General features: G+C 34.1%; 1 protein-coding gene across 1 annotated transcript in view; it reads left to right on the top strand.

Moving 5' to 3' along the window:
• Positions 1 to 12907, top strand: part of LOC130048704 (uncharacterized) — a 161728-nt gene that overhangs the window by 27630 nt on the left and 121191 nt on the right. Inside the window, 5 exon segments of the mRNA XM_056145736.1 lie at positions 1720 to 1932; positions 5753 to 5863; positions 10270 to 10572; positions 11069 to 11349; positions 12623 to 12866. Of these exon segments, the coding sequence (XP_056001711.1) occupies positions 1720 to 1932; positions 5753 to 5863; positions 10270 to 10572; positions 11069 to 11349; positions 12623 to 12866 (1152 nt within the window).

Genomic DNA, 12907 nt, shown 5'->3' with positions numbered 1-12907 from the left:
ACAATTCAAGCTTTAAATGCTGAATCATGGATAAGGAATCAGATGCTAAATGTGAACCCATATTTTCTACATAAGGTTGACCCATTTATACACTGTAGATGTGGTAGTTTTATTTTACCATGATGTTGCTTTCATTTATATTTTTCTGAATAGTCTGGATGGACATGCAGCCATTTGCTCAAAATTTACAGGGGCAAAGTTTATGAAACCTACCGTGACAATAGCATTGTTGGCCAATGACTATTTGGTGCAATCATGACTGAACATTATCAGTGTTAAGCTAAGTTTACAAGTTTCATATTTGTCACTATAAGTGTCAAGAACTGGTACATTTTCCCTGCTACCTCCACCCCCTTAGTTTTTATAATTTTTTTGTTGTTGTTGAGGATTACATACAAACTTGATAGATTGGCTCCAAGCATACCTATGCTTAGAACCTTAAAAGCTCTTTTTTCTGTAATTACTTCCATTATTGCAAAATTCTCGTGTGTAGTCTGAAGATGATATTCAGACACTTTTTCAGTTTCAAATTGTTTACACAATTATTGTCAAATTAGCTCCCCCAAGTCACTATTTGTACACAAGTATTGAGTAACTGTAAACAAGTTGTAATGTATGCATAAAAAAAATCAGGTGTGAAACAATAATGACCATTGGGGGGGGGGGATTTAAGTGTTTTTACATTTTTTTTTCGAGTTGCATGATTAGTGTGCAGTGTGCAAGATTATGCTACAATTATTTTGAATTTGAAGTTAATTCTTTTGGTGAATTTATTTATATCATTGTGTAGAGGTTGATTGTCATATTTTTATTGTCTTTACAATGTAGCAGAAATCTGTATCCAGGCATTAATGACCCCAAAATGAGATATATATTAGTGTGTCGTGCAAATTAATTTTCCAGCAATACTGTAAACTGTCAAATCCCTAACATTGAGTACAAAACCACTCTTCATTGTTAGATAATGTGTCGAAAATGCAAGTAAAGTCAGTAAAAGTATGATTTTTGCATTCATATTGTGATGATGATCACGAATCAGCGGTCTTGTTAAAGTACCAAATCCGCCACAATATAAATACATGTACTGCAAATTATATAATAAACACATATAAGTTTAGAAGATATTGATAAATTATATGAATGTAAGGCCAATTCAACTTAATTAGTAGATTATCATCCAGGGTCACCAAAAAGTATGGGGCGGGTGGGAGGGTTTTATTTTTTAATTTTTATTTTCTGAGAAAAATAATGATGACAAACGACTTTTTGTCAACATATGTGCATCATTTAAAGCCAGATGGATATCAATCTATGCTTATTTCACCGACAAATTCCAGGTTAAGCTTTAATTTCAAGCACAGAAAGATACCAAACTTCATCAAGATATGAAGAACATTTATCCCTTCCTTTCATTTACACCCGTAAGAAATTAAGAAAACCATATGCATAAATCTATTTTCTTCACATGGTTTTTCACGTTGCTATACCGGAAATTTACACAAGAAGTGTAAATACTAAAGTCGGACATGAAACTTTACCGGAAATCGCAAGTTTCGCAAAATAACAAAAATTCCGGGCGGACCGATTTTTTAGGGGTGGGCGGGGATGATAATCTATCGATTAAGTTGAATTGGCGTAAGGGAAAAGCCATTTTCAAAACTTAATTTTTTTCATATTTTACATGGGTTAGACACATCACTCACCATTTTTCCTTGACAGAAATCCTAAAAAATGGCGCAGTTCAGTCTATGGATTTCTCTGGAGGAGCCGTGGATTGGAATGAAGTGTCAATCACAAAAGCAGTCAGCAGCAGCAACATAACCACTTACAAAATGATCTTTAGTGGAGGACTGACAGCAGGTGTACAGCTTAATAATGCAATGTTTCAGCTGGTCATTTCAGCATCTTCCAGCTACCGCAGTAATTTCACAGGTATAGTTTCTTAAAATCTGTTAATTGGATTGATTGTGGGTTCTATCATTTATGCTCTCACTGGGGAAAAAAGTGGGTATATTGGTTTGCACCTGTCCGTCAGTTGTGTTGTCCTCTCAATATCTTAAGATTCCTTTGTTTGACAAACATCAAATTGTTATACAGGTTTCCTAAAGAGTAGATTACCTTTATTGATTTTGAGGTCAAGGGACAATTTTCTCTGGATATAAGATATTATTGTACCTCAGTATGAGAATTCTATGTAACGCGTAATCTGATTGGTCTAAACAGTCACGTGCCAGGGAAGACAAAACTTCATATCTCCCTCTCAAACATCATATCTCCCTATCATATTTCTCCTTGGGCAGCTTCGTGCATTTTCCATAAATTTAACATCAAAGTAGACGAAGTGTATTATGACGTCACAATAAGTCCGAGTCATTCTACTTTCATAGTTCGTAAGGCACAAAATATTCGGGTCTCTGATATACAGTTTTAAAATCGACTGATTCTGGTTGATGTAAAAACATGCAAGTAAATCAGCATTCAAGGAGAATGGAAATACAAAAACTGGTTATCATATCACTGTGTTTCGCTGTTTGTACCGTCTATATATACGTTGACGGCGCGATGTTACTGTTAGGGCGATCTCAGCTACATACATGTACGATGTATAGATGAGTAAACTCCAATCTCAAATACAATTTTGTGGTCTTGCTTTGTTTCGGTATAATAAACAATTTATTGCATGATAGTGAGGGAGATATGAAGATTTATTCACCCAAGAAAAATCATATTCCCTGAGGGCAACACCCTCGGGGAATATGATTTTTCTTGGGTGAATAAATCTTCATATCTCTCTCACTATCATGCAATAAATGTATATTGTCTGCATAATATCGTAAAAACCCTCTGATTAACATTGGTATGCTGGTTCCCCCTAATAGATGTCCCTTTTTGATTTTGAGGTCACAAGATCAAAAGGTTAAGGGTCAAATTGGACACCAGAGAATACTGTCCACTCAATATCTTGAGAACTATTGTAGATTCATTATTTTACGCGAGTATTTATTATCGCGAAATGACTCATGGACGTCAAATCGTGAGAAAATAAATACGCACGTGCTCTCTTGATTTAGTGTTTTTGCATGCATTTTAGCAATATAAAAATATAAGTGAGAAAAAAAAAATTGTGAGTGATGTTTCTCGTGGAATTACATGATAATAAATTTCTCGCATATATGTAGGGATTTACAGTATATCTTTGCATGATAGGCATCCAACTCGGTATGCTGGTAGGTACATCCTACAGACTAGATGCCCACCGTGGGTCAAAATGTCTTACACTAATGCTCCAGGTCCAAAATAGTCATACAATGTAAATATAACATATATTACATCATTTAATTGGCACTTGTTCTGCATATTGTCAGTTTTTGAATCGAGGCAAGGTATTGAGAAACAAGTTGATGATACAGGGGTTTTAACAGTCTCATTTAAAGTCAGCATTTCGCAAATTCTATGGTCGTTACAACGATCTACTTTGCCAATACAACCTATCATTGGGTCAAATGCTGTCTGTCGTGTTTCATACCGATTGTTAGGCCGTTCGTGGCACACTGATTTTGAATATGGATAATTTCATTTACCTGATCTAGATATAGGGCTCACGGAAGGTGTGACCGGTCGACAGGATGCTTACTCTCCAGGAGTTAGTGTTTGCCCAGCTATCTATTTTGTATTGCTTATAGGAGTTATGAGATTGATCACTATTCATTATCTTCACCTTTCACTATTATGACTTCTTCATACTTATTTTGAATCTCATATTAAATCAATTAACCACAGATCCTTTTGCCTGATAGAGATGAAACAGTACTATGATTGCTCATGACTAATAGCTACTGGATATAGGGAAATATTCACCCTCATTTTATTTTCGCCCTCGTAAGTGGGCAAATTTAAGATTGGGCGAAACTGGTTTTTTTGTCTAATCTCTTGTATGATTAATACATCTTTGGGCGAATATAAAATGGGGCAAAATCATCAGCGAGTGTAGAAGGGGAATAATCATGTATAGAGTAATTACCGATGTTTTTCATGATCAATAAGATTTAAAGTTGTTCCATTTCAACATTTCCACACAGGAGGCATGTTTCTAAAATGTTTCTTGTTTATATATTTATGCTGACTGTGCTTCAAAAAATATATAGAGCAAAAAATCTTCTTCTCAGAAACAACCGGGCCATGATCATATCAATGTGCAAGCATCCTCAGGTATTGAAGATTCAAGTTTGTTCAAAGTATGGCCCCAGCTGGGGTAGGGTGGGGCCACAATTTTTAATATAGGAATTTAATAGTCAGAGAAAAACTGTAAAAATCTCATTCTCAAAAGCAATAGTGTATGTATTTATATGCAAGCATTAAAAGATAGTGCAGAATCAAATTTTTTCAAACCATGGCTGATGATGAGGGGTGGGGGGGGGGGGGGGGGGGGAGATTGAGGCTTAGGACTCAATACAGAATCAAAGTTTTACATACAAGTATATCTTTAAAAGATATTTTATCAAGAAACACTGATTAAATATTTTAATTTGTAAGCACTTCAATGAAGTTGAGATTCATAATTTAATTCATAATTTTATTGTTGGCATGAATAGGGAATCAAAGTTTTATTGTAGAAAATATAGAAAATTGGGAGGGGGGGGGGGGTTGAAGATTAGCAGGGCCACAATTAAAATCATATCACTATGGAAATGTTCTGAAAGCAATTGCCATTGGTTTGCACCTGCCATTGTGTGACGCCCATCATGTGTCAACAATTGGATGTTTTCTTGTTGACTATATACCCTTCCAATTCTTTTCAAATTTGGTATGAAGCAGAAATCTTACGTCCATCTGAATATCTCTAAGAAAAACTTGTTGCATAGTCATATATGGAGTAGGGAGGCATCTAACTTGTAAATTTTATGCTCTATGGGATAGAGGTTTTGAGTCCATGCAGGGCTGGACCAAATCTAGCAGATAGCTTGTATGTGTAAAACATTTAAATAACATCTTTAATGCTATTGAAACAAAATGGGTATTTAGACGGAGTAGGTAGCCCTTTACCAAAATTGTAAATTTCATGATCCAAAGGGTAGGAAATTTTGTAACATTGTGAGGCAAAAATGGTCATAGTGATTAAAGAAATGTCTTTATCATTTGAAAAACTTCTTAGATTTTGCTGATACTTTATAAAAACTAAATACATAGTAAGGAAGAGCAGAAATGGATACCCTAAAATTGTGAATTTCGCAACACCGGGGTTCTGACTAGGGCAGGTCCAAAATAGTATGTACTGTAACAATGTAAATATAGCATATATTACATCATTTATTGGGCATTTTTGGGGGTATTTGTGTTTTGATTTAGAGCATATCTTGTTTATTACTACATGTATATAAAATATATAGATACTTTGAAAAGATGAATTTAAGTTTTGGGTACTTTCAAGAGCTTTTCTATAATTATATTGTATTTGAGCTACATACAACTTGCCTACTGATAATGAAATGTTGTTGTTGACTATTTCAGTTTCAGTGTAGTTTTCACATCTTTAGCTCCTGATATAATGAAACTGAATCCACCATATCATACAGCAATTTACAACATATTTGTCAACATACATACTTGTATACTTTGTAAGGAAGCTAGGTTAACAGTTTTCTTACTGTAATAAACAAACTTAACAAATCTTAACTAACTTAGCATTTCTAATGATAAAATTTGGATAACAGTGTTTCATACAAGCAGCTGATCAATATTTCATTTTTTCTAGGACTTTTGGGCAACTTTGATGGTTCAACTAGTAATGACTTTACTTCACCAAATGGAAGTGTCACACCTTCTGACTCAGTCGAGAGTGTCGTTTACACATACGGAGTGAAATGTAAGTCTTGTTTTCCTTGCTGTCGAATGTCTAAAGAGGATCACAATGGATTTATGTTATAAAGGTGTTAATTATCCATTAGCAATTAAGTTTTCCCAACAGATATACATTTTATCCTTCACCAGTAGGTGGGAGTTAGATTGGATATCTAATACTGAATGAATTTAGGGCTGTTCAGACTATATACTTAGTTTAATCGGTATGATGAACTTTTCTGGGTAATTTGAGAACACATTTAGATAGGTTTTATGTATGAATAGAGTATTGTTAGTTGTTTATCAAATAAGGATTGAGATGGACCAAAAAAAAATTCAAAAACTTCGGATGTACAGTTGAACTTCGGTATCTCAAACACCGATACTCAAATATCATGGAATGTCAAAGTGATTCGGAAGTCCCAACCACTTATTTTCTAATTATTTCACCCTTGATATGTCCACTCCTTGGATATCTCAAAGTTTTATCCTGGTCCCATCAAGTTTGAGATCACGAGGTTTGAATGTATATGAAACCACTGATTGTAAGTAACTGTGTATAATATGATACTGTTAATGTATATAATTTCATTGTAGATTGATTGTCATTGATCAAATAAGAAAAAAAGCAATGCAATCAAATCCAACACAAATTTCTTTATTCCAGAAAGTCTTCATGTTTTAGTCTGACAGAAATATTTTATGTATCTTCCAATTTCATTGTTCATTTTCAAATCGCAGAATTTATCAGTAGCACCACCATTACAGTACAGTTTACTCCTGAATACATTGAAATTCAGAACACCAGCTGATTGTTTTCAATATATGCAAAGTTTTGTCATTTTTGAAAAAAAAAAATTTAAAATCAGTCCCTTATATTTGATAAACTTTTGCAAACCTAAACAAAATTATTTGGTCACAGATTTATTATTTTTTAAATGAAAGTGTACAAATGTATGTAGGCAATGAAATCAAAATTCTGAAAATGTCATGCAATGAATGCGTCTGGGTTATAGAACTGATCTCAGAACACTTGACTACTTGCATGATTATGGACTCGTCAACCATGGCAACGACTGATGTAAACAAATTCAAAGTAACTGTTATGAAAACAATATAGTACCAACTCAGTGGACTGCTAATTTACCTCAAATGAAGCGATATTTCATTATGTAAGCAATTTTAAATCAGCCAACATTTTAATACAAAGCAAAAGAGGATGCTATGAGGGAATTATAATGATTTCATGTAATGAAGTGATCATGTAACAGCTGTATTTCAAAATAACGGATTTCAATGTAAGTTGCATATTAAGCTGCATGTGTACAGCTGTTAAATTTGTGCATTTACACTTTTAATCAATTCATCACAAGAAATACACAGATGCAAATAGCATGCATGTACAATGAAATAGATTAGTAAAAAGTAAGGTTTGTTTACATGTTACTGACATCGGTTATCAACATGTTTTTAATTAGGTGTACATGATCACTCATGTAGACTAAGTATCTGTTGTGCAGCTAAAATGAAACTTTCCATCATCCATTCAATGTTCTTTTTAAAGATCAGCAAAACTATGAATGACTCTGTTAGATTGGACATTCCTTATGGTTGACCTTCGTAGATCTTGTTTTCTTTCAGTTCATTGGTGACCTATACCTTCTATAAATTCGTGTTTATACGCCCATCTTTTGATGGGTCATATCATGTTATAGGCTTTTCCGTCCATCCGCCCATCTGTTGACTTTTTCATCTGGGTCATATATCTTTCACACATTTTGAGACTCAAGACTATAAAACTTGTTCAGTCAGTAGTCAACGGGGAAGGGGCAAGATGTGTCGCAACCCAAAAATATGTCACTGTGGCCTTCTGAAATGTTACATCTTTAACATACTCAAATTATGTCCAGATCGCATCTTTCACACTGCAAGGCCTAGGACGATTAAACTTGATCAGCTATTGCATCTTGGGGGGAAGATGTATCACAAACCAAAAATTGGTCAGTGTGGCCTCCATTTGGTTGATTGATTGATTGAGGTTTTACACCAATTTGGCTATATTTCAGCCATTTTACGATATCTTTTTGGAATTGAGATATATATATATAACGTCGCTATGTTACTAAATGTAAAGCTTCTGAAGATTTGAAATGAAAGCGCTAAAGCTTTACTAAACGTCTTCGTGTTTCATTTTTATTTTTTACCTATATATATATATATATATATATATATATATATATATATATATAAAAGCACTGAAAAGGCCACGACACTGTTGGTTATTTAAAACTCAAATTTTCGACGCAACCCGCGTCTTTATCAAGAGACATATATTACATAAACAAATAACACGCAAAAAACGACAAGTATTGATAAACTACATTGATGACAAGAGTGATACACTGTTGTACTGAGTGATAAAAATGGTGGTGGTTTCGTTGTAAAGCGTGTTTACTGACTATGGTTTAGGGAGTTTGTACCATGGTCGGGTCGGGATGAAAATAGAATTATTCTTGAAAATTACAGACATCAGGTAAATTTAGAGGGAAAACTTACAAAACAATGTGATTATGGAATAAAATGGTGGGAAGATAATGATATGGACTGATTAAGGTAGGTAAATACTATTAGAAATTTCCGTCAATCAAAATTTTTTTTCATTTAAATAACTTTAACAACTCATAAACTAACTTAAAAACCCATATTAGACATACCTTTGCGGGTTTATTTTTATACTATGTGCTACAGAGCACATATACCCCCAAATGCAAAAGCCAAATTTTAACACAAGAATGCATGATCTCATGTTTTATTAAAAATATGCACCAAAGCACATTATATCAAGCTATAATATATAAAGACCAATAGCTATTCATTTACTGAGAGAATTTTTAAAGCTATTCAATTGAAAACATACACAATTGCTGTTTAATCTGCGCACATCCTTCAGAAAAAAATCACAGAATATCGCAATTTTGAAAATTCTCAAAATCTAAATTGTTTACATGCCAGTTTTTCTTTAAAAATATTTAGAATTATATATAAGGTTAACAATAAAACATATTTTACCATAGTTGACCAGAGATATTTTGCAAAATGGTCTCTTGAATACGTAAACCCCTATTTTTAAATTTAAGTTTTACAATTATTCTTTGCACACTTTGAAAATAGTAAATTGTTACAGCAAATACAGTCTTAAAATCAAGATTAACAGAATATGACAATATATATACAGTGTATATGTAAAACATACTGACAATTTTGTCCCACCAGACAATTAGAACACAAGGAGTGGGGGGGGGACCCCACCCCTTCCTTTTTCTCACAATTTTTTTTTGGTGTGTGTGTTATTCTTTTTTGGTTTGGCTATCAATCATAGCATACATAAAAATACCTACATGCTATCTCATACTTACAGGAAAAATAAATATAGTGTAACATGTGTAGATTCTAGCAACTACAGCTCATGTACAAATAATTTTGTTTCTTGAAAATACTTGTGAAGAGGAGTTCAAATATTCAACAACTTTACTGATACTGTTCTGAGGATTTATAATTCTTGGTTTCTTTGAACCAAAACACAAACTCACTAAAAACAGTTTGAATTCCACTGTGAGGGTCACGCCTATGTATGATTTTTAACTTGTTCAGGCTTAGATTGCAAGCTATGAGCCTTTTAGAGATCAGTGTAGATATTACATTGCTTTGTACCATTGGAGCTAGTGAGGACTTGACACTATGATAAATCATGGTAAATATATCTAAGATTCACATTTGAATGCTAAATTTGACTCGTACAGTTGTCGTAAACTACAAACATCAGACAAAGAAGTTATAACTGGAACTTTCTAGTCGGTGTTTAAAATTTAAAACCGGATACGTAAAAGCACGGACTTTCCTTAAGTTCAAAACAATATTAGGTAGGCCGTACCATTGATGATTCGGATATGGTGAACAGCGAAAAATAATGATTGCCAGAAGAAATCGATCAAACAACAAACAAGGTCAATCAAAAGACACAGATCTAGCATTAAAATCAAAACCAACAATCAAATAGGTGAATGGGAGAGAAATCTAAGGAATAAGATACAGTATAATTTTTCAAGGTAATACACCTTTCAAGGTCAGACAAATTAAAGCCGCATTCTATAAACCCCGACATCGCAACACTAAGAGTCATGCGAATCCGAACCTATGTGGATTTAGAATAATGTTTTACCATAGTTTTGAGGTCTTAAGATGATATATTAATAAAATACTCGTCTTCAAGGTCATTTCGTATTCTAGTCTCGACATTGCGGCTTTTTTTAAAATAAAAGGGAAATTTTGTTGTTGTGCTTTTATATATATATATATATATATATATATATATATATATACACAAACACATACATATACCTATATTAAGGCTTGTATTGTTATTTCATGAAGGGCAAAACAATGTGAACTCTACTCTGTTTACGTATGGTGGAAGTCCAAACAACACTAACTGGGCTAGCCACGTAGATACAGCTTACACCCCAGTCTTCTTCAATGCTAACCTGACCATTATGTTTCCGGATCCTGCCAAGAAAACTCAAGCCATCAGTGCTTGTAACAAAGGGGCTTCCACGGATTCTGATCCAGAAAAGCGCAGGGAATGTTACTTTGATTTCAAGGTTACAGAAAATGCTGCTTTGGCTTCAGCTACCTCTGACACCAAGACGGCTTTAGCAGAAACACAGTCCACCCTTGGTGAGTTTGCTTTAAGATTTTTATGTTAAGGTTCAGCCATCTCAAGTTAGGTTTATCAAGAAGAGTACATTACAAGCTTAGCTGGAGCTAAATACATTATATTTTCAAGTTGGATACTAGTAGGTTAAGTCCAGTGTGGATGAATTGTTGGAGGACAGAATACATAATATCAAACAAGAATTTCACTCTCACAACTTTTGTTTAGTCACACGATACAATCTTGTGTATAGTAGTGATCTTCTACATTACTCAGTATTGTGCTTTGTAATGAAACATAAAGTATAATTTTTCAAAAATCTAAATGGTCTAAACCAGCAATCACATTCTTATGAATTTAGGCTTACATTTTGAAGGGAAAATGTTAAAATATCAATTGATGCAAATATCAGCTCCAGGTCTTCACTTGTGCTCTTGTATAGATTTTTGTTCCATCCACATTCAAATTCATCTGTATGTAATTTTGTTTGGTTTTCAAGTCACCTTTATTTCTTTGTAGCCAACTATCCACCAGAGATAAAGAACGGCAATGTTACAATCCAGGTATCGGTTGGTGGTAATTTCTCACTACAGCTAGTGGCTGAGGATCAAAATGAAGGGGACACCATCTTTTTCCTTTTGAATAGTGATGCTCCTTCTGGAGTTAAAGTGGATAATGCAACTAAAAGACTGACCTGGATCAATGTTCCGGACAGTAACTCCATGTCTATCCAGGTCACAGTGTCTGATGGGAAGGCCCAGTCTCTGTGGACTCCAAAAATTAAATTGTGCAAGTGTAAGGTAAGAAATTATGATGTATAGGGCACAAGTACCATTCCTACTCACAAAGAGGGATGTCATATTCTTCCATTCATTTGTCTGTTTAGAAGATATTTCAAAGTGGTTTTGGATTTCAAGGGACTGTGGGCCCTTAGATAATAAAGTTCAAAAGTAGATATAGATTTTTTGTGAATCCAGGATTTTGATCCACCACAGTGAAATACCGATGTCCGTCACACTCGACTTTGTGGACAGAACTCCATGGAAACTGCAGGACAGATGTTCAAATTTCTAGGATTGTTAGTCACCATATGTAGTTGATCATATTGCACTGCCATTTTGATTCTACAAAGTTTACAGGAGTTATTGGACATTTGCACTTCAATTTTTTTTGCGGTGGCGGGGACATATGGCTACGCATAGCAATCTTGATTTTTCCAATGATTTTAATGCACTTTGTCAGAACTACAAGATTGATTGATATAAGATTTGTTGTCAGAACTACAAGATTGATTGATATAAGATTTGTTGTTCAGTATTACACATTAGTGTGAGATGCAATATCAGTCAAGTTTGCAATATACATTAATAAAATTAATGTAGTTTATGAAACATCCTGCATACATTATTTCTCTTTGTGTAAGTCTCTTGTGAACAGTTTTTTTTATATCTGTATACATGTAGAGCAGTAGTAATAAAGAAATAAAACTTTTGTGAAAACTGTTGTATCCATCCTATTGAGCACCTATAAGTTCCCCCTTGGATTTTTTTTTCAACTCATGCAAATCAATGGAACAGTACAATATTGACCGGGGGAAGGGGGGGGGGGTAAGTATTGTTTGACTTAACTTATGCTGCTAATAGCTACTATATATATCTTTCATATCTTTGTATTTATAATGTTGTTTTAATGATACAAAATCATAAATCAATGAATAAGGTGTGAGTGGATTATGTTATTGTAAAGGGAGGTATAACAATAACTCATTTTGAATTTATCTCAAAGTCAATCTTTCACTGGACCATCAAAACTAAGTTCTATATAACTCCCCCCCCCCCCCTTCCTAATTTTCTAAGTTCCCAGGGCGCTCAGTAGGATAAATTTTAATAGTGTATGTCACACCAATGAATTGAATAAAGGAAGATCCCAACATATTCGCAAATCACAATAATTAAATACTTCATGACAAAATAAACTGCATTCTTCTCAGGAGATGTTCTTGAATAATTAGAACTGAATTTTTACAGTTATAATGAATAATTTTTAATGATCGTGCTTAATATTTCTGTGTAGAATGGTGGTACGTGTGGCTTCAATGTAGACAGCAGTGACCAGTTTTTCATTGTTCCCTGTACCTGTGTGACAGGATATGATGGTAACTTTTGTGAAAATGACCAGGATGGTTGTGCGACCAATCCCTGCTGGCCAGGAGTGGACTGTACTGATGTCCTTGCTCGTGATCTGTACAGCACTCCAGCTGGATTTGTCTGTGGTTCCTGTCCAGTTCATCTTGATGGAGACGGAATCACTTGCTCAGGTATTTTGTGACAAATGTAGTTTTCATTTCAGAAAATATTG

The sequence above is a fragment of the Ostrea edulis genome, chromosome 7 (genome assembly GCF_947568905.1).
Source record: "Ostrea edulis chromosome 7, xbOstEdul1.1, whole genome shotgun sequence".
Lineage (NCBI taxonomy): Eukaryota > Metazoa > Mollusca > Bivalvia > Ostreida > Ostreidae > Ostrea > Ostrea edulis.
Note: the sequence above shows the minus strand (reverse complement) of the source record. Positions and strands in the feature narration are given on the sequence as shown.